The sequence below is a fragment of the Gallinula chloropus genome, assembly GCF_964237585.1.
Source record: "Gallinula chloropus genome assembly, chromosome: 6".
Taxonomy (NCBI): Eukaryota; Metazoa; Chordata; class Aves; order Gruiformes; family Rallidae; genus Gallinula; species Gallinula chloropus.
Window position 1 is genome coordinate 10,700,070 of NC_140091.1, and position 22,392 is coordinate 10,722,461.

At 40.6% G+C, this 22,392-nt stretch overlaps 1 protein-coding gene across 2 annotated transcripts in view; it reads left to right on the forward strand.

The window, feature by feature from the left end:
• EIF2B3 (eukaryotic translation initiation factor 2B subunit gamma) overlaps positions 1-22,392 on the forward strand; it is a gene marked incomplete at its 3' end in the record, with an annotated part of 98,443 nt that overhangs the window by 18,859 nt on the left and 57,192 nt on the right. For both annotated transcript variants that reach the window (XM_084265927.1, XM_084265928.1), the window contains exons 4-5: positions 1,603-1,762; positions 6,391-6,502. In XM_084265927.1, coding sequence (XP_084122053.1) covers positions 1,603-1,762; positions 6,391-6,502 — 272 coding nt within the window. The remainder of the gene's footprint in view (positions 1-1,602; positions 1,763-6,390; positions 6,503-22,392) is intronic.

A 22,392-nucleotide genomic window follows, 5' to 3' on the forward strand; every position in this document is an offset into this window, starting at 1 on the left:
AAGCACTTTTCCCAGGCAAAACCATAATATAAAATACACATTTTGAAAATTTGTTAAAAGGGGAGATGCAAGTCAGGTTTTGAATGTGTAAAATCCTCAACCTGCACATTGATCCTTCCTGTAAAGCAGCCGGTAAAGTGGGGAGAAATGGAATGGAAGTTGAAGAGTTTGACCTTTAGCATAGCGTGCCAAATCAACAGCTCCAGCAGTTTGTGACATGATGAATTCCCATGACTTACTGGTAAACACATGAAACTGCCCGTGTTCATAGGAGAACCTGTCAAATAATGTCAATGCCAGACCTCTGTTCATCTCACCTACAAAGTGAGACTCTCCCAGCGTTAGATAAAGTCTGCCAAGCAAACCTTTCCATACTACACCTCTCTGTAGTAAAAGGTCAGAGCTGAACTAGTTTGCTTTGAGCCGGGATAGTTTCCCAAAGTAAAAGTAAAATGACTGATCCTCCGTGAGTGAATCAACTCAGTTTTTACCCAGTGTTCTCTAGTGGCCTTCTTACAAAGTGATGTCTTTTAACAAGGTGAAACTGGGCAGCCATGTCGTGCTCTGCAGGGAAGCTCACCGTAGCAAATGGTAGCAAGAAAGTGAAAATGGTAAACCTCAAGAAAGAAACATTATCTTCTTGAGACACCTTTAGAAGGTTGATCATTAACAAAAAATAAAGTGGAAACTTGCTACTTTTCTTTAGGCCATGCTGCACAAATATTATGTTAGGATTAGTCTAGATGAAGATAATTGCTGAACTCACAGATTTTTGGCAGTATATTCCACAGCCCACGTGAAATACAGAAAATTGTTTCTTAATAGAGCTTTTAGCCAGACTCTGTTGGTAGTGTGCGTGGTTAATGAAGCTGCTACATCTCAGTGTGACAGTGTTTCTGTGATATACACTGCAGTTCCCTTAAATACTTTGTAAGGCACTTTGGAATCCTTTGAGATCAAAATTAAATACAAGCCTGTTATTAAATAGGACCTAACTTCCTCTTTTTTTTATTATTTTATATGGGGTATTGCTGGTTTTAGGAACTGTATTTCTAGACTGAGCCCACCATTGCAGTGCAATTACTGAGCAAATCACATCCTAGATAGTATTTGGGGTTTTTTCCCCCGATAAAATAACATAGCTTAAATATTTTTTCCAGTGGTTTGTAGCCAGATGCAAAGTCAGCTAAAAAAGATTTCTTCTGAAAGATTTCTTTTCTACATCATTATACAACTAAACGTAGCTTTTGTAAATACTGCAGGATTTCATGGCAGTCTTGGAAGTCATGGTTTCTGTGTCCTGGTTCCTTCCCTTCGGAGTAGATGGTGGCAGAGTAGATGGTCACGTATTCTTTATGGTCCAGAGCTTGTATAAGCATTAACCAAATAACTAATTCAGTAGCAGCAAAACTCAAGAAAAAACAACTGCCAAAAAACCAGTAAGTAGTTTTGGCAGAGTATGGCAAGCCCTGTGCTTTTAAAAGGCTGGGGGGTGGGGGAGGAAGTTATAGATGTAATTGTTGTTGAGTCCACAAATGCTAATCCATATGTGGTCATTTGTATCTCTGAAGGGTTTTGGGTTTTTTCTTTCTTCTGTGACAGACTGACGTCTTGGTGTTGAGCTGCGATCTGTTCACAGATGTTGATCTGTATAAAGTTGTGGATCTCTTTCGGACACATGATGCTACTCTCTCTATGCTGATGAAGAAAACCCATGAACCCACAGAAGCAGTACCAGGACAGAAAGGGAAAAAAAAGCCAGGTATGTTGATATGAATACATGTATTTATTGATAGATAATAGAGAAACCACTGGTATGCTCAGCTATCAATCCCAGAGCAAAAGAAATTAAACAAAAAAAAAAAAGTGCAGATACCCTGGTCAGGGTGTGACTTGGTTTCTTCCAGCTCAGAATTAAGTATTGGACTCATGTAATCTTGCAGGCTCTGATCCAAAGCTCACAAGAGTTAAGGGAAAAGCTCCAGATGACTTCAGTGAGTTTTGGATCAAACCCTAAATTTTTGTTACATATGAACATTAAAACAGTTAGGTTTTTCAAGAGCACTAAGCATCAGCCAGATTGTAGCTGGGAATTTTACCACTGTAGGGACCAGTGTTAGATGGGTAAGAAATACTTCTAGAAATTCTCTGCTGAGTATGTACTGAATTACCCTTCTGAGATCGCATCCAGGAGCCTTTTGCTAGGCAAAACTCCCACTGATTTCAAGGACTAGGTTAGATGCTTATCTTGTCCCTCTTACCATGTCTTAGTGCCTTGTAATCTTTAATGTATCTATTTTCACAACAGTGCTGTGAGGCAGGGCAGGGCTATTATCCCTGTTTTACTTATACACTAAAAGTATTAAATACCATGTAGTTGCTCCCATACCATACCTCTCACTCTCCTTTAATGATACCTGTTAAATTGCTGAGGCTCGATTATTGCCCACGTAGTGAGTCCCTGTCCACGATTAGAGCTCAGATGCATTACAGTAACATGAGTAAGGAAGTGTAGCTTCAGACTGTTTGAGAGGAGTGAAATGCAAGCCAGCAGTTGGACTACTTCTGTGGAAGTGGAAGAAATGTCTTTTTAAAAGAAAGCTGCTTAGACTCTCCATGGAAAGATTTTGTGGTGTAAGGATAGTAGGGCTGAAATCATTTAGGACTTGGAGTCTGAAACAGCTCTCACACACACCCCTTTGCTTTTGAAAAGTGAATCTGAGTGATAATAGCACATAAACCATCATCAAGAACACTAGTACTGCCACAGAGTGGAGCATTCAGGAGTTATAAACCCATGGGTCTATGGTTAAACATCATAGAGCTGCCCAGTATGTGAGCCTTGATTACACAGGGTGGGAGTGAGGAGGTCTGTGAGGATAAACAAGATCATCTGAAGACTCTTCGTAAATGTAAACACATCATGGCACACATGCCTTCTTAATTTGCTTGGGTTTTAATATCTGTGTGCTTGACTCTGTAGCATTACTATTCCTAAATGACTTGTTAAAATTTGTGTATGATTTCTCAGATCTGTAAAAGACCAAACTTGAAAATATGAAAATTCCTGTGGCAATGTTTTTCTGTGGGGCTGAATGCTAAGGTCTCCTACTAAAAGCTGCTCAAGCTGTCAGGCATCACCCTAGGAAGTTTTCCATGAACTACCTCAGATGAGACATGTCCCTTACCAGACCTTTTTCAGGCATTTGCTAAAAGCAGACAAATGCCAACACTGATGAGTTTTGGGTTCCTCTCTAGGCTCTGGAGAGGGACAGTACATTTAGGGGCACTGGACCCTCCTGCCTCTCATGTAGAGATATTAAGATGAAAAGTGTCAGGAGCTCTTCATAGGATGTGACACTATCAGCTCCTCTAAATCATGACGTGTTTCTGTATTCTTGTACTGTTCAAGTGTTAGCATTAGGTAACGTACCCTCAGCCTTCACAAGCCACCAGATACAATTGCAGCTTTATTTGTTGTTTCACTGTGTTTACAAATTCATAATTTTTGGAGAAGGAGCAGGAAATCTTTTATCTCGCATATACCATGGAATCCAAATCAAAGTCATTGTTTGGGGGATATTATTAAACATCCCAGAACATTTTTTTTTAAATTAGCATGAATCGCAGTGTTAAGCAGCTACAAATTCATACTGAATTGTTTGATGTAACTCAGCTGCAAGTTATAAGGTGAAATTTATTGCCTTTTATACTTGGGGGATCATATATTGATGATGATAATCTTATAGGCTTTTTTTTAATTGTAGCAAAGCAATTTAAAAAAAATACCCAAAACCCCATCAAAAAACCCCATCAAAAAACCACACAAAAACCATCAAAGAGTGTTAGTGACTGGTAATACCCCAAATAAACAGAATGTGTCAGGAATTCAAACACCCAGAATGGAGCCATGTGCTTAAAGACGACCTGAAAGGGATTGGGTGGAAAAGTGTCTGAACTCTTCTGTGTATAAAGGCAAGCAGAAAAGATGGGGATGGTGACTCTTTCCTGCTTGTTTTTCTTGTCTTGAAAGCAGCAGGCATGTCATCACTGGTATTCCCTGTGTTTGCCAGAAGACCTCTTGGTGGTCTTGCAGGCTGCATCGTGTGTATTCTCTCCCTTTAATTGAAAGGGTGGGGATACTGAATCTTAAACAAAGGTGTCTTTTTCCCAAATGTCAATTAATTATGTTTGATTAAAAAGCATTTTAGAAAACATGACTGAAAACTGTTTTTTTCTCATCACTGAACTGCTCAACTTCCGTTCTCTTGTGATGTCATGGTTTCTTTAGATCATTAAAGCCTCCAAAAAGGACAGGGAACTAATTTCTAAGGTGATTAATAACATTTCAATAGCTATGTCAAATCCTTATTTATCATACAGAGGGAAAACAAATCCTTCATTCCATTTTTATACTTCAAACAATCTTTTATTTACCATCACTGCAGCGTCAACATTTTCCTCATACTTCCCTTGCAGAGTAAACTAGCTATGTATTTGTTCTTCCATTTATTTTTTTTTTCCTCACTGAGTAATGCCAGTGTGATTTGAAACAGCACTCTTGTATCTCTGGGTAGTTGATTTTAGTGGTAAGTTTTATGTTTTCTGAATTACAGAAGTGTTGCTATTTAATGTACAGGCAAAAAGCCTGACCTGGTATCTGCTAAAAAATACAGTATGCCCACATGGTTTTGCTGTCTGTTTCTTACCTATCCACACAAGCAAGAGAAACTAGTTTGGTGGTAGTCATGTACCTGGTCCCATTTTCATCAAGTTTTCTCTTTCCCTTTCTCTCACTGCCTAGAGCTTTGCTGTGGTGGTGCAATATGTAAGTGTAGGAGCAGTCAGGCAGATTGTGAGTAGCTGTGACCTGAACTTTGAGAGACGTGTTGGTACCTTGATGGAGGAAAATTGCTCACTGTTCTTTCCAGGCTGGCAAGAGCCCAGTTAGGTAGCAGTGGTGATGGCTGGTTAGCCCAGTTCGAGAGTAACTTCACCACTTTCCCTAGCATGAGGCTCGGCATTGCTTTTCAGATTGACTTCTGAGTTTTTCCAGCAGAAGAGCTTTATCCTAATGGTACTCAGTGTGTCATAGTGTTACATGTTCAGGCCTATGGTTGCACTTCTTTGCTGTATGATTAATTTCTGAGAAGGGATAGAGGGTATGCTTGATTACCTGGATCAAAGGCTGTTAGTAGGAAACTTTGAACAGTTGCATAGATTTGACTGTATCTTGCTAAGCAGCTATTGCTGTGGTAACTCTGTGTGATGTGGCTGAACTGGGGAAAACAGGGTTAAAAATATTTTGGCTGAAAAAAAATCTGAGAATTAACTACTTATAGAGCTTGCTGTTACTCCAGTGTGGCTAAAGGCTTAGAACTTAGGAAATTGAATATTTGCCAGTTTGGCCTAAAATAATAGTATTTAGTGGAAGAAAAGAGGTTTTTGTTAGAAGTGTACCATGGCATTCCTGTACAGCCTGTGTTCCTGCAAAGATCAGTATATGGTTGCCACCAGAGAGTCACAATATATAAAGTGCAAGTTAGAATAAACTGCCACCACTGTATTTAGGTGTAGTGGAAAACTGTTAAAAATAATGCTTTATGCTTCAGTAGACTCCGGTCACGGTTGGTGCTCAGTCAGCAACTGCAGGAGATGGGCAAATGCCACAATAATACATGTGACTAAAACATATTGTCTTGGTTGGCAGTTTTACAAATAGATATTTAAACCAAGTCAACCCAGAAGCATCAATGGTAGGAGTCTTAGAATCTGTACTTCTGTGTGCCTGTGTGATTTAGGTTTTCTGTCGCTATCAGTATGTATATGAAATAGAACAGTTGCAAAGTAGTTATGCATTGACTGAAATCATAATCCTCTCCAGACCACCAAATTCTTATGTGAAGTAATTTATGATGATGAAGAAGCAGTTGGATTTTTGAAGAAAACTCTGCTTGTCTTGGGTTTGCTGTATAAATCCACGTAGCAGTTTGGTTGGTTGCTGGGTTGTTTTATTTTAATTTTAAAGAAAATAAGTGAGATTTAAAATATTTTTAAAAATAAATAAAAAAGGAAAGCACAGCTCAAGATGGAGTATTGCCTGTCAGCTCAAGATGGAGTGTTGCATGTCAGAACCTGTAGTTGGTGCCTTCATAAAAAGGATGCAGAAAGCTTGCCAGGCCACTGCTTTGAATATCATAATGGGTAACAGCTACCCTGACTAAAAATAAGTTAATAAATATTGTGGATAACTTCTGCAAATTCATTGATTCAGATTTTTGTCTGAAACCTAGTATTCTGTATTTTGGGGGTGGTTGGTGGTCCTATTTGTCTTTCCAGCCTTCATTAAGACAGGGTTCTATAATGGTTGTGTTCGATTTTCTACTTCAGTGGAGCAGCGCGACTTCATTGGAGTGGATGACACAGGAAAAAGATTGCTCTTCATGGCTAATGAAGCAGACTTGGACGAAGAACTTGTCATTAAAAGATCCATCCTTCAGAAGTAAGCTTATGAGTCCTTGCAGTAGAAAGTAAACTCGGGGTGGGGGAAAATAACTGTGGGCTGGGAGTGATGGTTAAAGACAAAGTAGGATGAGAAGGGGAGAGGAAAAGCAGCTTTTGCAATGTTGAGGGAGCAGTATTTTATTGTTCATTACATCATTACAACAAGCTGGTAGGCTTGTCTGATGCCCTTATTGTAAACATTTCTAGGGAAAGAAAAGGAGTGGTTGAAAGGTAACTCTCCTTGAAGTGAAGCCTCTATTGCTATAGTTTGGATAGCTTCAGAAGTGGTAGACCTGTGTCTGTAAATGAAATGCTAGTCTTACTGGCTGAGTCCCAGATGGAATTATGGAGTATCTGAGACAAACTCTCAGCATTTCACAACCCTGTTGTGCATATAAGGCACAAAACTTCATCATTGTTTCCAGGCCCCAAAAGATTCATTAGAGAATCCGTGTTATATCCACCATTAAGCTGCACTGGGAGCTTGCATGAATTTATTAAATACACAAGACTGGCTGAGCTTCCTGCACAGCATAATTAATAAGCAATAGTAGAAGAATGAAGGATGCCTTGTTGCTCTTTACGCTCTTCTGTACGGTGATTTTAATTCTCAGGCACACATTGTCTGCCCCTCTGTGGAAAGCTCTGCTGTCTCCTTCAGAACTAGCCTTTGTAGTCTGTCCCAGGCTGACAGTCAGACTTTCACCTCTGTGAGACTAGACACCTGTGGGGAAGCCATCTGAGAGCTGGAGAATTCATCCATGTGAACATCTGGGGTCTACTCCCAGGTAATCTCTTCTGTGAAAATGCCCCTGCTGTGTGTCCTGTGGGCCACAGCGAGGTGTCGTCTTTCCTTGAACATCCCACTACCAGATGCAAGGGAGGTGCTGTGTGCCCATGGAAAGATGACTCCTTTTCTGCCTGAGTTTAAGGATTACCCTAGAAGGAAAATGGTCAAGAATGAGCCGTGTGTTAACCGCTGTGATGGAAAGAGCTTGTCCCACTTTGTTCCTGCTGGCACTCTCATGGGTTTTTCTTGGATGTGGCAGGGACCAAGCAGCAGGCAAGCCTTCTGTACGTACACAGCAGCTGATCTGCCTAATGTAGGAAATTCAGCACTGTTCCATTCTGTGGTTTTGAGCAAACGAAGAGTAATAGATCTATTTTGGGCTGGGGAGGAATGTTTTATCTACTGTTAGTGATAGGCTTGTCTTTATGGCTTTCTCCTAGCACTGGTGGGTGGCTGTGATATAACGACCTAGAAATTGCTGTAACATGTGTGATCTTAGTTGACCTCTGATTTTACAGGCTCATCTAACCAGAGAATTCTCATTCCTGTTACCCTATAGCTAAATTAATCAGGCTTTATCCTGTAGGCAAAACTTTGCCTTCAGGAACACCTGTTCAGATATGTGTGGATCAGTGGATCTCCTTGAGCATAACTGTTTGGGATTCAGTATATGTAGTGTTGGAGATACACAGATGGGATAAAAATCTGCATATCTCCCTGTCTGTCTTAGAGTTCCATATGCACAGCTATCAAAGCTAATGTAAATGTAATGTTACCACCCTCCAAGGTGCAAATGACAGAACAGTCTAGAAGCACAAAGAGAGCAGATCTGCTAAGTGTTAAAAAGAAGAAAAAAAAAAAATCAAGAAAAAGATGCTCTTGAGCATCAGGCAGAAGCATTGGGCCAGTGTCCACCTGGGTGAGCATCTGACATCTGAGACTGCTGCGGATGCTTGTGCGCTCTCTCCGTTTCACAGCTGCCATCTTGGAGGGAAGCAAAATAATTTATGGAAATTGTTAAATATTTTCAAATGAGGCAGTTCCAGGGTAGCAACAACTGTGGGAGCTTTAGGAAGGCAGTGTTGGCAGCTAATGATATTTTAACCACTGTGTTGTCTAGGCCTGCTCAGACCCTGACTTTCTGATGTGAGAAACAAAAGCGACACTTAAAACGATCTTTGAAGTCTTTTTTTTTTTCTTTTTAATATATCACAGTAAAGCAGGGAGAGGAGGGGAAAAAAAAGAAAAAGAGCAAGCCCAATCTCGTTTTTCTTCATGGATCACTTGAAGTGAGTGACTTTCAGCTGCCATATTGGCCGCTTCTTGATCTTTGGACTTTGTTTTGATGAAATAACAGGCTTTGTGGCAAGATGGGAGAATTTCCAGTACACTCATTCATTCCTCTGTAAAATACAATAGACATCTCAAGGGTGTTGCTTTTGTTTGTTTTGCTTTTGATGGTCTCTTTGAAGGGCTATGGTGGTCTTGTTACATGAACTCTAGAACTCCTTCACTGCTTGTTTTGCTCTTCAGATCCTTTTCTGTTTCTATTTTCTTTTTTCTCGCCCTTTTTAAGGAGAGGAGTGGGAGGAACGGGAAGAGGGAAGATGAACTTTGATTTAAAGCTAAGAATCTTGATACTGGTAAAAATCTAGATCTAGTGGTTCAAAGGACTTTTGGCTTCCCCTCCTTAAGGAGGGCAGTTGTGTTGACAAAACATCCAAAGCTGTAGAACGCTAATTTAAATCCTTGAAGAAAAACCTTTTTCCTGACCTTTTGCCTTCTTCCTATCATTGGATTTCACGCTTTTCATTTTCCTGCCATAAAAGAGCAGCTGCTGGGGAAGGAAAGAGGAAAACACACAATCTCCTGAGTACCTGTTGAGTATTAAATATTTATTTGGTCTTGACTCAGGCATTTTGTAATAATGGAAGTGTTAAAGAATGAAACATTTTAAGAGGATTTTTAAGTTCATGGTGTGACTTGTTATTATTTTTCTCAGTTTGGTTAAGATTTCTCTTCCAGATTTGTTTTGGGGTTTTGCGAGTTGTGGATAGTCATTTTGGTTTTGAGAATGCCTCTCCTTGTTACACCACAGAAAGCCTTCTAGATTCTGCTCCTTTACTTGCCAGAGCAAATCTGGCACAGCTTTCCATTCTGCTGTTAAAAATCTCTTTTTTTTTTTTTTTATTTTTTAAATCCTGTGCTGTTAGTCACCCTGATGACAAGTCCCACAGGTAGCATCTTCCCTCCAATAAACAAGTGCAAAACAGCATCCAGTACATCCATCCAGGCATGTTTTGGTATGCACCAGGTTGGGCCAGGAGACACATTTATCGGTGGTGCCTGCAGAGGCTAAAGCTGCTGGTAGAAGCATTTTGAAGGAAACTGTTGCGTGTTTGGCCATGAAAAGCCATGAACAGCCTGTGCATGTCATTCACCTCAGCAAATAGCTGCAAGATGAGATACTAGAATGAAAGAAATACAGTTTGGGGAAGTCTTGGAGCCAGCTTAGGGTCCTTTGAAGAGAAAAAAAATGAAGTTATGTGCTCATCTCTGGAGCCTGGTTTTGCCAGTGACATCTCTCTGACTTGGGGCTTGGCAGGATGAAGGAGTGAGGAAATGATGAGAATTCCATAGCTGCTGCCTTTGCTTTCCGAAGGGGCAAAGGTATTTGTTTTCAAAGCACGATTACAATGGATGGGGAACTTTTTGCTCCACCTCTGATATTTATGGTCATGCAAAGTGAGACAGTAAAAGACACCTGTTGGAGCAGGTCTAAATTTGGAGCATTTCCTTTTAAGATCTTGTGGGCTGTGTAAGGGTGAGTTCAGCCTTCGTGGGTGTTCTGTCTGCACAGACGCAGGTGCAGGGCTTCTCCTAGAGAATATGTTAATAAATCACCATGACAATTCCAGCTACTTATTACCTCATGTGCTTCAGACAGAAAGGAATACCTCATCTATAAATATATACAGTACTAACATTAGTAACCTTGAAGTAACAATGCAGATCTGTTTTTAAGATATTTTAATAAAAAAAAAAGGAGTGGGAAGATGGAGTTCTTTCTTCCTTTTCCCCTTGCATCATGAGAGTAAAAATGAATGGTGTAGTATAATTTTAAAAGTCAGCGTTGCCAAGTGGGTAGGTAATGAGAGTTTAGGAATAGCTTTGATACACTTGATTTCCTTTCTCTTGCCTTGGGGTATTGCCTTTTTTTTTTTTCTGCTGATAATTTGTTTTAAATAAGTGGATCATATATAAACACACTGCAACTTCCTTAATGTTTCTGTTCTCTGGAACTGCCCTCCTTGGGAAACTGGCATCACTGAAATACTTTGCCACTCCTGTGGTGGTTCTTTTGGTGGTTTTGTGTTTTAAATCTGCTTCCATGAGAAAGGATGGAAATGCCACAGGTACAGTCAGATGCTCCGCTGTGTAAAACATCCTAAACTAGATCATGGGCAAATGTCCTTTTCCACGTTTTGTTGTGCTGGTTAAGGGGGTGGCCACCTCCAGCTTGCCCTCATCTAGATGTTTGATCGAGTACCTCATAAGCCACACGTGCCAAAATGAGTTGCATTACTTCTAATAGATTAAAAAACAGGACTTTGATAATTTGGTTCTTTTTCCTTTGCGTGTTAAGGAGTGGTTCCCGCAAGCAGTGCCCACAGGTAGGGAAGGGAGGGATGCAGTAACCCAACTCAACAGGAAAATCCTGAGGAGCAACTCCGGGCAGACCAGGGAGAAACATGCTTTCTGGATTCAGCTGTCTGCAGGATGCATGTACATGTGTTAGCTTTGGGGCTGGTTCCATATTGGAGAAGTCCGTGTGTTTCGCTATTAGCAGCCTTTTCTTAGCAAGTTTCCTTTGCGTTCAAGTGGTATTTTGAGGAATGCCATGGGAAGATGTTGGATATTTGTTTTGTTCTCTAAATTGTGCATTTTAGAGAGTGATGTGTAGATCTTCATGTCTTTCCTGTTATTCCAGATCTGCTCTTTTCATAAATAAAACTAAAAATTGCCTGACCAGCGTCCAGAAAACAATGCAGGTTCTTTTTGGCTCGTCCATCACAAAACCAGAAGTTGTCTGTGTTGATTTAGGTAATAATCCTTTTGCAGATGCACAAGCCAGAAAAGAATCTGGTTCCCCTTCCCAGAACTGAATTGGTTTCACAGTACTAGTAAGAATTTAGAAAGTTGTAAAAAGTTATTTTAGCCGGTAAAGCAAGCGGATCAGATGCTGGATCAAAACAGGGGAACTTGGTCTATCAAATAAGAGGGTGTGATTTTTACACACTAACTTCTCAGACTATAACCACACTTTAAAAATGTAGGTGTAACTTTTTAATCGTGCTTCTTTACAAAAGAGGACTTCACTGAACATTTCAGAAAAAGACACTAGCCTGTGAGCTGTTGCTTGAGCCATGAGTTGGGAGTAGATGTCCTCAAGATGCCCCTGAAAGTCTTGCGGGCCTGTTAGAAGTTTCTCAGTTCACTAAGAGTAGCTGCTGTAACTAAAAGGCATTCATTTTGTCACAGAGTTTGCCCTTTGTATTACACAGTTAGACTTTGCTTGACTTGCTCTGCCTTTTCTGTAATATGTTGGGGATGAGCGTAGCCTTTACCTTCAGAAATGGAATATTTCAAACATTATTTATCCTCTCTAAAATGGATGTAGCCAAAGATACGGAAAACATTTGAATTTGGTGCTTTTGTATGTTATGCTTGTAGAGTAACACACTGAGTTTCTGAGACGTTGGCTTTATGCTTTAAAGAACATACTGCTTTTACTGATTTTTAATACTGTTGCTTCCACAGGGTTTTATTGTGCTTTGCTGCTGCCATGTTATTTTATTCATTCAGTGGGGAGGGTGGTGAAACGCATGTACAGCATATCCAGGTCCTATTTTCAAAAGACAGGTCATGCCACGTCTTGACAGCTAGTACAGGTAAGAGGCTATGCATCTCAGGGTCTGGAATATTAACAAGGGCTTTGAGTGTAGCTATAGAAAGATGTATTGGCACCAGATTTAATTTTGCTGCCAGCGTTACAGTACGCGTAAGACTAAAAGCGGAGAGCGTGCGGCTCAGCGTTTCATTTCTAATCATCAGTAAACATATGTCGTACGGATCATCGTTACTCATCTGTCTGTCTGTGGTCTCAGACCAGTGCTTAGCCTGTGATTCAGTTTTACTTTTCAGAGGTTTCAAAGGAGGAAGAGCTGACTGTATTGCTTGGACACCCTGGCGTCCATGTGACTTACTTGGTAAATGCCGTGCTCTGGGTGAGTCATCGGGTTGGACAACACTGAAGTTGAATCTCTCTTGTTGTTACTGTAAGCCAGACTTGGGTCTTGAAAAGATGACAAATGGTCTGTTCAGTTTAGAAATGTGTCTTAATATTATAATACAGTTGCCACTGTGTATTTTTTAGCAGCACTGTGAGTTAGTTTATTTTGCAGGGATGATGTAGCCATCACAGGCTGGTTTTGTGACATATTAACCCCAATTGATCCAGAGGTAACTGTATGATCAAAAAGTTCCTCTTCATGCTTGGGTTAGGGGTGAGACACAGAATGATCGATTATTTGCCTCTAATGTGCGTTTTCAGCCATGGTGCCTACTCAGTATATCTGCCTGTTGAAATCTGAGGGTCCAGCGATCCCAGAATGACCAGGACATGTCAGAGGGGCACAGACTCCTTATTGTGCAGTTGGGATGGGACAGAGGGGGGAAAAGAAAAAGCCAAAGGTCAGAGGAGTTACCCCCACTTGTGCGAGCGCTGTCAGGCTCTCCCCTACCACATGTCCGCCATGTGTTCCTCATCAGCGGGATGTGGAACTCCATGACGCAGAGCAGACTGGAATGCGGAGTTAGTTAACACCCGCCGTTGGGGAATTTATCAGCCAATGTGGAATATGGAGCGGGGGGAGGAAGCAGCCTGGTTTAAAGTAAAGTAAGGGTGAAATGAGGCATGTGACTGTTCCTCTTCAGTTAAAAGGTCTGATTCTGCTTGGGGCTGAGGTCCTGGCTTGTGGTTCCCTTGCTGTTCAGCATTGCTGAATTTTTTTTTTTTTTTTTAAATCCTTCAAATTGACATATTTAGCAGAAGATTTTTACAGTGGGCTGGAGGGAAATACACTTGGGATTTTTGCAAGGAACCATTCATCTAGTTTATTCTAAGAAAGCTGGACTTTGAAAAGCCTTTCTCTCATCCTGACCATCAAAATCCCAAACTGCTGACTTGCAGGGATACATAAAAGCGATAGCTTCTCCGTTAAAATTAGCTACACTTGGTATCAATAGAACTGTAGTTGCATAATATTTGTAGTTCTGATTTATTACACTTACTTCATGGCTACTGTGAATTCTAACCTGAATGATTTATTGTGATGCTAAGAATATTGTGAAAATCACAATGGAAAAAATCAGAATATACAATTAGCTGGTTGAAGGTATATGTGTGCCCACAATCCTTATTGGGTTTGCATTCTACTTTACTTGCAGCAAATATATATCTTTCAAAATGTTTCCATTCATTCAGAATACAATGCTGAATTCCCTCTTGAATAGCTGTTGTGTGGTTCTCCCCAAACAGCATTGTGCTGGCAGTTTCTGGAATTGCACAGGAAATGAAGAGCATAGCAAACTTTCTTTTCTCTTGCTAAGACATGCTTCTTGGGCATTCTTCCAGTAGATCGAGTAAATAGCAGAGATCTATTCCTAAGGGCAGCATGTCCTCTGTGCTACTGCTTTGAGAAATCCAAATATTCGCTGGCTTTAAGTCCATCCTTTCTCCATCAAATTTATTTCACCCTTTCCCCAGCTAGAGAAGATTAGATTCCTCTTACATGCAGTAAAACTTCTTAGCTGCTTGTCTTAGAGGTTTCTTATAGGACTATCAACAGCCACCAAGTATGACTGTTAAACCTTGATAGGAGCACTAGGAGTGCAGAGCTGATTCTTGCACAGTGACTCGTTCTAAGTGTAAGTTACACGTACCTGCATGCCTGTGTGTTGGCTGTCAATAGCTGATGGTATTACGTGGGTCAAACCTCTTGAAATCCTCTAACCTTTTTTAAAAAAAAATCATGTGGGGGGTGGCATTCACAATTCAGGTTAGTGGAAGCTCAAGATTTTGAAATATTTGGGTTAGTCAACACAGAGACATTTTAAAAGGGGAATAATTTGGGGCCTTCAGACAGAAAGAAATTGGCTGATGGACTTTAATTAAACTCTGAGGGTTGGAAGCAAACCAATACGAAAGCAAGGGAGATTCAAGTTAAAGCTGAACTTCTGGTTTTTCTGCATATAAATTCTCCAGGAGCTTGGTGATATTTGCAAGAGCACAAGAACTGTCTTTCAGTATCGCCTTTGATTATTTTTTCCTTTGCTTTATTATTCCCAAGGTGTAGCATTAAATACCATTTCAGAGGCCACGTGTGTCCCTAACTTCTCTGTCCCATCTCTGTGGTACATGTGTACCTACCTGTATGTGATGTGTGTAATATATAGCTTTCTTCACTCCTGTACGGCTACAGCATTTCTAGAACTAGAAATTTTGGGGTTTTGTCTTTTTTTTTTTCCCTTCCCCAAGTGAGCTACAGCATTACTGAAAATACCTCTGAAATTCCCACTCCTGTGACTTTGAGCCTTAGCCAGGTAGAACAGTAATAACAGAATCACGGCCAGTCGTGCCATAAATTTCAGCTCAAGTATCAGGCAAGAAGGCCGGTTTCTGTTTGTACTGTTGTTAGAGGTATTTATGCAGGGCAGGTCTTTCAGCAAGTGTGATTATTTTCAGAGAGGCCCTCTCTCCATTCTTGCATTAGAATGTGCTGGGGATGTGTGTGGGGAACGGCACCTGATGAACAGCAGCCAGACACAGGGAATAAAGTCCCTTGGGAATGAGACTTCTCTTTATGGCCATTTTTCACTTCTGAGACCACTTGAAAAATATTGTTCTTCAGGTAGATCTCCTTCCTAGATCCCTGGGTTAGCATTTGGGTGCCTGCCATTTTCCCAGACCAAGGAGCTACTGAAGACTTAAGCTTTTCAAGTAGGAAAGTATGCAAGCACATATTTTGCAGCACCAGACGCTATTGAAAGAATAATGGACCCTTCCCACATTCAACTCCATTCTTCTTGCACTCGCTCCCAGACCTCTGGAGCCACTGTGCTAGCAAATGATTACATTCTGTTTCTCTTCCATAACTCTTCCTAAACAAAATGTTAATTGAGACGTTGATTTATACAATTTAGATTCCTCTGTTAAGTCAGTGTGGTTAAAAGTAGCCTCTGGCTATTGAGGGGATAGATCAGTGAGACAAATTAGTGCTTGCTGGTATGTTTTTCTATATCTTATCCTTTAAGAAAATAGTATGTATTTCAGATTTAAGGAAGATGTCTTGTGTGTTTGTTTTAGATGTACTCCATGATAGCTTAGCTCTAGAACACAGATATTCTGTAGGTTCTGTGTTCTCTGATTTCTTTTATTATATGAAGGAAGCAACCTGGAAAAAAAATAGACTTTGGCTTTTTTTTTTTTTGCTCTGTCCTTGACATTTGTCAACTGAAAAAGGAGTTATGGTACTAGGAATGTTATATAGATTCCAGGCTTTCATATGTGACAGGGATAACCTCATGTCCTGGACAACTGTTGAATTAAAGGGTTTGCAGAGAAGTTATCTAACCTTACTTCTCAGTAATCTGTTCTTGTCTTTGGTAAAAAAAGAAAATAGAAATGTTGCTCTGTTTGATTGTTGTAGAGAATCATTCAAATAAGCAACCTTTGTGTTTACAGAGGAAGAGCTCTCCTACAGGTGATTTGGTGCTGGAAGGGGTAAAAGGTAATGTGAATTGATGTGTTGTCACCTCTTTGCATTAGGAATGTCTTATGCACAAAGAGATCTCACTTCTTTGCTTGGTGTTGTGGCCTTGAGAAGTCCACTTAAATGTTTGTGTCTCATAGTTTCTTCACTTTTTAAAATGAACACAGTATTACTTTCCTGTCTCGGAGGGGAATAACTCATGAATGTTTATGTCAGGCCTATAAATGTAAAATGCTGCTCTGAGTACAGGGTATTAACTGTTGGCTTTCCTACACTTAGAATCAAAATAGTTCTTGTTCAAATGACCTGCAGGAAGCAGCTGATGCAACACTGTGTACAGTACGAGCTACAGATTGTGTTTAAACCTAGATTTTTAGTTTCAGCACTTGCATTTCTGCATGTCAGGCAGGGGTATTTAAGTGTGTTTTTGTACAGTTTATTGTGTGTTACGTTGTTACACGCTGCTGTTCTTCCCACCCCGCGGTCTCTAGTTTCCTTTCGGTGTACCCACTCTCCAGCTCTTCCTACAAAAGCACTGGCACACAGTGAGAAATGAAATATATTTTCTTTTGCGTTAACAAGCCACTGCTCCTTGAGCATACACGATCAGATCTGTAGATAGGTGATTCTTTGCGTGCACAGGAGGTGTTTTTGCAAAGGCTGGCTCGGGTCTGGCACAGCTCGTAGCAGTGCACCTGAGCTAACAGGCGAGCGCGGCTGTACTGCTGCCAGGCCAGGCTGGGCTGGCAGCGGCATGGCTGGGCGGGCAGAGCTGCTCCGGAGTGCTGCAGAGGCTCAGGGCACGCCGTGGGAGTACCAGAAGGGCTGAGTAGGAGCCAGCTCTGGTGCAGAAACAGTAGTCTGTCTGAGCCTTCTCAGATTCGTATTGGGATAAAGGAGGAAAAAGGGATGCTTATTTTTCTTCTTCCTTGCATTTGTTTGCTGCTGTACACTTCCAGGTTGGCTACCTGATAGCAGCTTCTGAATTCTGAGATTAAAATTGTGTTCTGGTCAGTGCTTTTAGGTTCCACCAAAATACAAATATCAAGTGGGAGTTAATCTTTTATAGTTCTTCAAGTAGCATACTTGTCACAGTAGAAAGGTAATTCCGATTAGAAAGTGATCCCTCCAAAGACTAACTGCTTTAATTTCTCCTAAGCATTTGTAAAGCACAATAGCTTTTTTTTTTTTTTACAAGTGATCTGCTCTAAGACATTATCTGAGTTGATTTGGGCTGCTGTCTTCTGCATGATGGGTTGTGGTAATGAAGCAAGGTGATGCTACCCTGCTAAATAGTGGCCTCATAAAGACCACGTGCATAAATGAAGACATGGCAAACCTGTAAGTCAAGAATGCCACAAACAGTAGAAGTACCAAAGACCAAAGTTGAAGCCCAGGTGAGGAGCCTGCTGGAAAGAAGTCTGACACTTTACCTGTTCCTTTGTTTCTGTGTTTTGAAGTTGTAACTGACTGCATCCCACTGCCCTCAAGATGGCAAGTCAAGGAAACTTGAACATGAACTTGTGCACGTGAGAAAGGTGTGTGGGTGCAGGGATGTGAATTTGTGCATCCCTGAGGAAGGTGCCTACTTCTGAGCACAAGTCTTTGAGTGACAGAAAGCTCACAGCAAACTGCAGCACAATAATTTAAACACTAGCTTTGCTTTGATACTCTCTGTCCTTTCAGTTCTTTATTTTCCCGAATGAGAACGTGTATTGTCCACAGTGGAGGTGACTCACAGGTTCCATTCAGGACTTTTGGAAGGCTTCAATTTTCTACCTGCCATGTGCCTGCATATATCTACTGCTGATTTCAGCTCCTCCTACAATAAGAAAACTGACTACAAGTGTTAATTCAAGTCTCAATGGAAGTATCCTCACTCAGGTGTCTCAGGATACTGCTGCTTCCTCAGGTTTCTATACCTGCTGATGTGGTGAGTGTTTTCATCATTGGCCAGTGCCTGAAAAATTACTGTGTGGTGAAGAGGCAAAAGCCAATCCAAGCTGTTCAGCATCAAAACCCTTGCAGTGCATGGGGGCAGTGGGAAGGTGTGCTGGGCTGGAGTGGTGTGAGCCCACAACAAACCCAGTGTTATACATGTGGGAGAGTTGAGGACAACTGCAGTGTATGTGAGTGAAAGTGTTTGGGACCGTATCCTAGCAGAGGCTGATCAGATTTCTAAGTGTAAGTTTACTGGTCAAACCTGTTGATCACTGGTGCAGGCTGGGTAGAGCATAGGTATGGAGGCTTAGATGAAAAATTGATGAGCCTCAGAAGCATTCCTTGCAGGTGGGTGATGTCTTGAACTTGCACACTGTCTCTAAAAGTAGATAATATCTTGTTATTTACACTCATGGTTAAACATTTACTCCCAAAATTATGGAATGTTTTGGCTTTTAAATGTTAAATGAAGAAGGATAAGCAGACAAAGTCTGGACTAAATGTGGATCAAAATACAGTGGGGGAAAAGGGTATGAGAACCCATTCAGAGTTCATGTTAGGCAGAAATGTCCCCCTTGCTGCCACTCTGTGACCTGAAGAAAATCCTCTGTTCACATCTCCAAGTAACTGATTTTGTCATCCAGTTGAGCAGTATGATCCAAAATCTGAGTTATCAGAAAGTAAGAAGCAAATGCTCTGCTCCTACTTGACCATTTTGCGCTTACTTACTAAACTGAGATTTTCATCAGTTACCTTTTTTTAAATGATTTCTGAGGACTGTTCATTAAGGTAGCTGTTTCACTGCTGAATGACAGCATATTTTTATGCTCTGCTGTTGCTTCTGGCGTCATTTTGAAAGGAGAGGTGATTCTCCTTGCCAGAAGTAGAACTCTTGTACTGTATGGTTTGTACTTTCAGAAATTCCTTCAGGGCTTCAGTTTGTATTTGATTCTTGGCTGGTTTGCAAGGATACGTGATCCAATCGATCCAGTCGTGGTTTTAATTGAAAACATACATAGTTTATATATATTTAAAAAGGATCATTTGCATGTAAGGAAGAGCGTGTGAAAGTGTGTTTGAGAATTCTTACCTGCACCTGGGCTTAGAAAAAGTTTGGAGTATGGTTTTGTGTGTATCCATTCATTGTGTATTTGTTGCTTTTTTATCAATGTACACTGAGGTCTGAGTACCAATAAAGCATGCTGTGCTGGCTAATTAAATCAATGCCTCTGTGGAAGAACTTAGTTTCTGGAATTGCTCTTGTAAACCTGAGATGTAAACAAAAACCTAGTTATTTTTATATCGTTTCCCTTTCCCTCACGTACGTGATTCTGGAAGTTGGAGAGTTATATGTTTATGCCTCTTCTTTTATAGCAGAATATTTGCATGGCTGAATTTTTTATTGAAGCATAATTCCTGGTTTCCTTAAAGCTGAGCAAGGCTACTGTACAGTGGGAACACGCATTAATTTGAGTCGCTGTGAAAGGCTGTTCGTTTTAAAGCTGACAAGGCAGCAGATTGTCCTCAAGTGTTTCTTCATTGAGAGCTGTTTCCTGCTTTTGTAGAAATGGCTGCTTCAGCCACAGAAAGCAAATTGGGAGCTTTTCCTAAAAGAAGGAACTACAGAGAACAGCATTTAATCCATGGGATCTTTACATCCCTCCTTCTTCTGCCCCTGCCCACCTGGGGGTGATGCAGGCACCGTTGCATTTTATTCTGTCTCAGCTGTGGGTTGAAATGAGCAACTTCCAGAGGTTTATCATGAGGTTGGATTTAGTTTGTTCCTTGGTGTGGTTGGTTTTGATCTTCTTTATATATGAGCTCACTGTACTGGTTCCCTTAAAATGTAGAACACAAAGATACTGTTACTGATACGTTACTGGATCGTGAGGTTATGGGTATGGCCCTTGCTCCCATTAAATGTGAAATTCCAGCTTCTCAAAATAAACTTATTTTTCTAGTGAATTCCAATATAATCATCTATTTGTGAGGAATGCAGCTTCCTCAGTGTGAATAATCAGACCCACTTCTGTCAAAGTGCAAACCTTTTATTTTTAATAGCAAAATATTTGGAGAGCAGAGCCCAGAAGCATGGGGTATTTAGAAGTAAACCAGTTTTTTAAGGCTTCCTGTTCGTTTGGCTTGTTCTTATTGCCACTTGCCACTTTCATTTTTTTCTTACTGTTTTTAAGCTGTTCTCCACAAAAGCAACCAAGGTAGACTTGGTCCTTTTTTGTATTACTGATACAGTCTAGTGGGTTATCACAGGTCTTTATAGTTACAGATTGTTTCTTATACATTTTTTCTTTATAAACTAAAGGCAGGACTGTACACGAAATCTCTGTTATTGTATTTGTGCTTTGTACTCATGTATTTGTTGACTGTTTTACAAGCCAGTAACATAGTAGCCACAGGCTAGGAAGCTTGCCCAGAAATCTGGCATATTTAATTAGTGCTAGTAAACAAGCAGAGTTTCAAATTTAATTTTTCCTTCTTTAATTCCTATAAACCTCAAGCCATTTAAAACTTAATTTTGACGCTAGTTTTGCTTATGCAGTTGGATAATACTGTAACAGTCCACAACCACAGATGGAATGGTCCCAGTCTCTTCCAAGCAAGAAGGGAATAGGAGTTGTTTCAATATATTTGAGGTTGCCATAAAACTGGAAACTATAATCTTCAGGTCTAGGACCCATTTTCCTTTTCTCTTCAGCTAAACATTTCAGGATGAGGAAATTGTCCTCTACCATGGGTTTAGCCTTGTAAAGGAACAGGCTTGGATTTGTTGCCATTCCAGTCTTGGTACAGAGAGTGGTTCCAAGACCAAATTGTGGAGGTGTCTCCACGCTGTCACTTGCCATGGCCAGTTTATTGCTTCTGGGCTGTGAGGGTTAAATCACTATCCCAGATGGCACACACAGCACAGGGTTCAGCTGCTGTCTTCTCTCATGCATTTCTATTCCAGTTTGTGATCAGTGGTGAAGATGATTTTCTACTACTGCTTTTATTGCTAGGGACCACTGAAGTCTAGATTAATGACATTCCTCCTACTTATTTCATTGCTGAAGCCAAGCTGTCCCCAGACAAGTGGTGTGCTGATGTCTCCTTATCACAGCAATAAAATACTTGTTGATTTTGGAAAAAAACCCTGGACTCTTTAACTACAGATTAAAACACCAAATAAACAAACAATAGCACTTAAATTGGGAAGCTATACAGATGAGCATGGTGCCTTTTCAGCTGTTCTGAGAGCTTTGTCCTTAAGTAATTTCAAGTGAAGAGTGACTGTCTCTTGCTCTACCACCTACTATAAGAAGAGTGTTAGCACATGCTGGGCTGTGCAGAACAGCACTCTTGTATGAAGTTCCTCAGTCAGCAGTAACCATCCCAGGGAAAGAAAGTAGCCTACTGCTCAGAGTACAGTCTGACTGCATCGAATTCACCGGGATTTTCTTCTGCCCGCTGCGGTATTACCGCTGTTCAGAAAGAGCAAAACACCTCTGGCCCAACCTTAAGTTGTTATTTAAGTCCTAATAACGGGTGAAGGATAAAGAAGATTTTTGGAAACCCAGCTCTGTCAGTTCAGTGTAGGTTTTTGTTCAGTGCTGTGGTGTTCCAACTTCAGCATCCTCCTGAAAGTGTTTTAGGTGTAGGCTCAGTTTCTTACAGTAATACGATGCAGCAGCTTCTGTTATAGCTATTAACAAATCTGGAAATTTTAAATCATGAGTAATCTGGTCTAACCAGAAACTAATCCAGTGTGGTTGTAACCACTGTAATTACTTGTTTTAAAAAATGCAAATTTGGACTTTGGGTGGATGTTAAACTCTTCTTGTGGTAACAATAGATTTTTCTGTGTCTTGTCTCGTTTTTTTCTCGCTCCCCCCTCATCATCACCCCGTGGTATTTCTATTGGTGCTTTGTAAAATGCCAGTTAAAAGAATTAATCACAAACTTCTTTCGGGTTGAAAAGATGAGAGATGTCTGCAAGTGTCTTCAGTCTGACTTCCATTCTCCTTTGGTTTTAAATTCTGCCGTTACTGTGCAAAAAACCTGCTACATTTTCCAATTTAAGGCTTTATTTTAAATAAGTTCTTATTTTATCCTGTCAAAATACTAGCTGATATAAGGTATTGTTTCTTTTAAACTAGAAAAGAGTGCAAGTATCTTCCTTGTGTGATGCTCCTATCACTTAGGGTATTTTTTTTCTGCAGAATTGAACTGTACTCTTAACACTGATGATGTCCCAACCCCTGATGGCTCTCTGTGTCCTGAAATCTTGTGGCTCAAGTTTGATGTTGCCCTAAGTCCAGGTTGGCATGT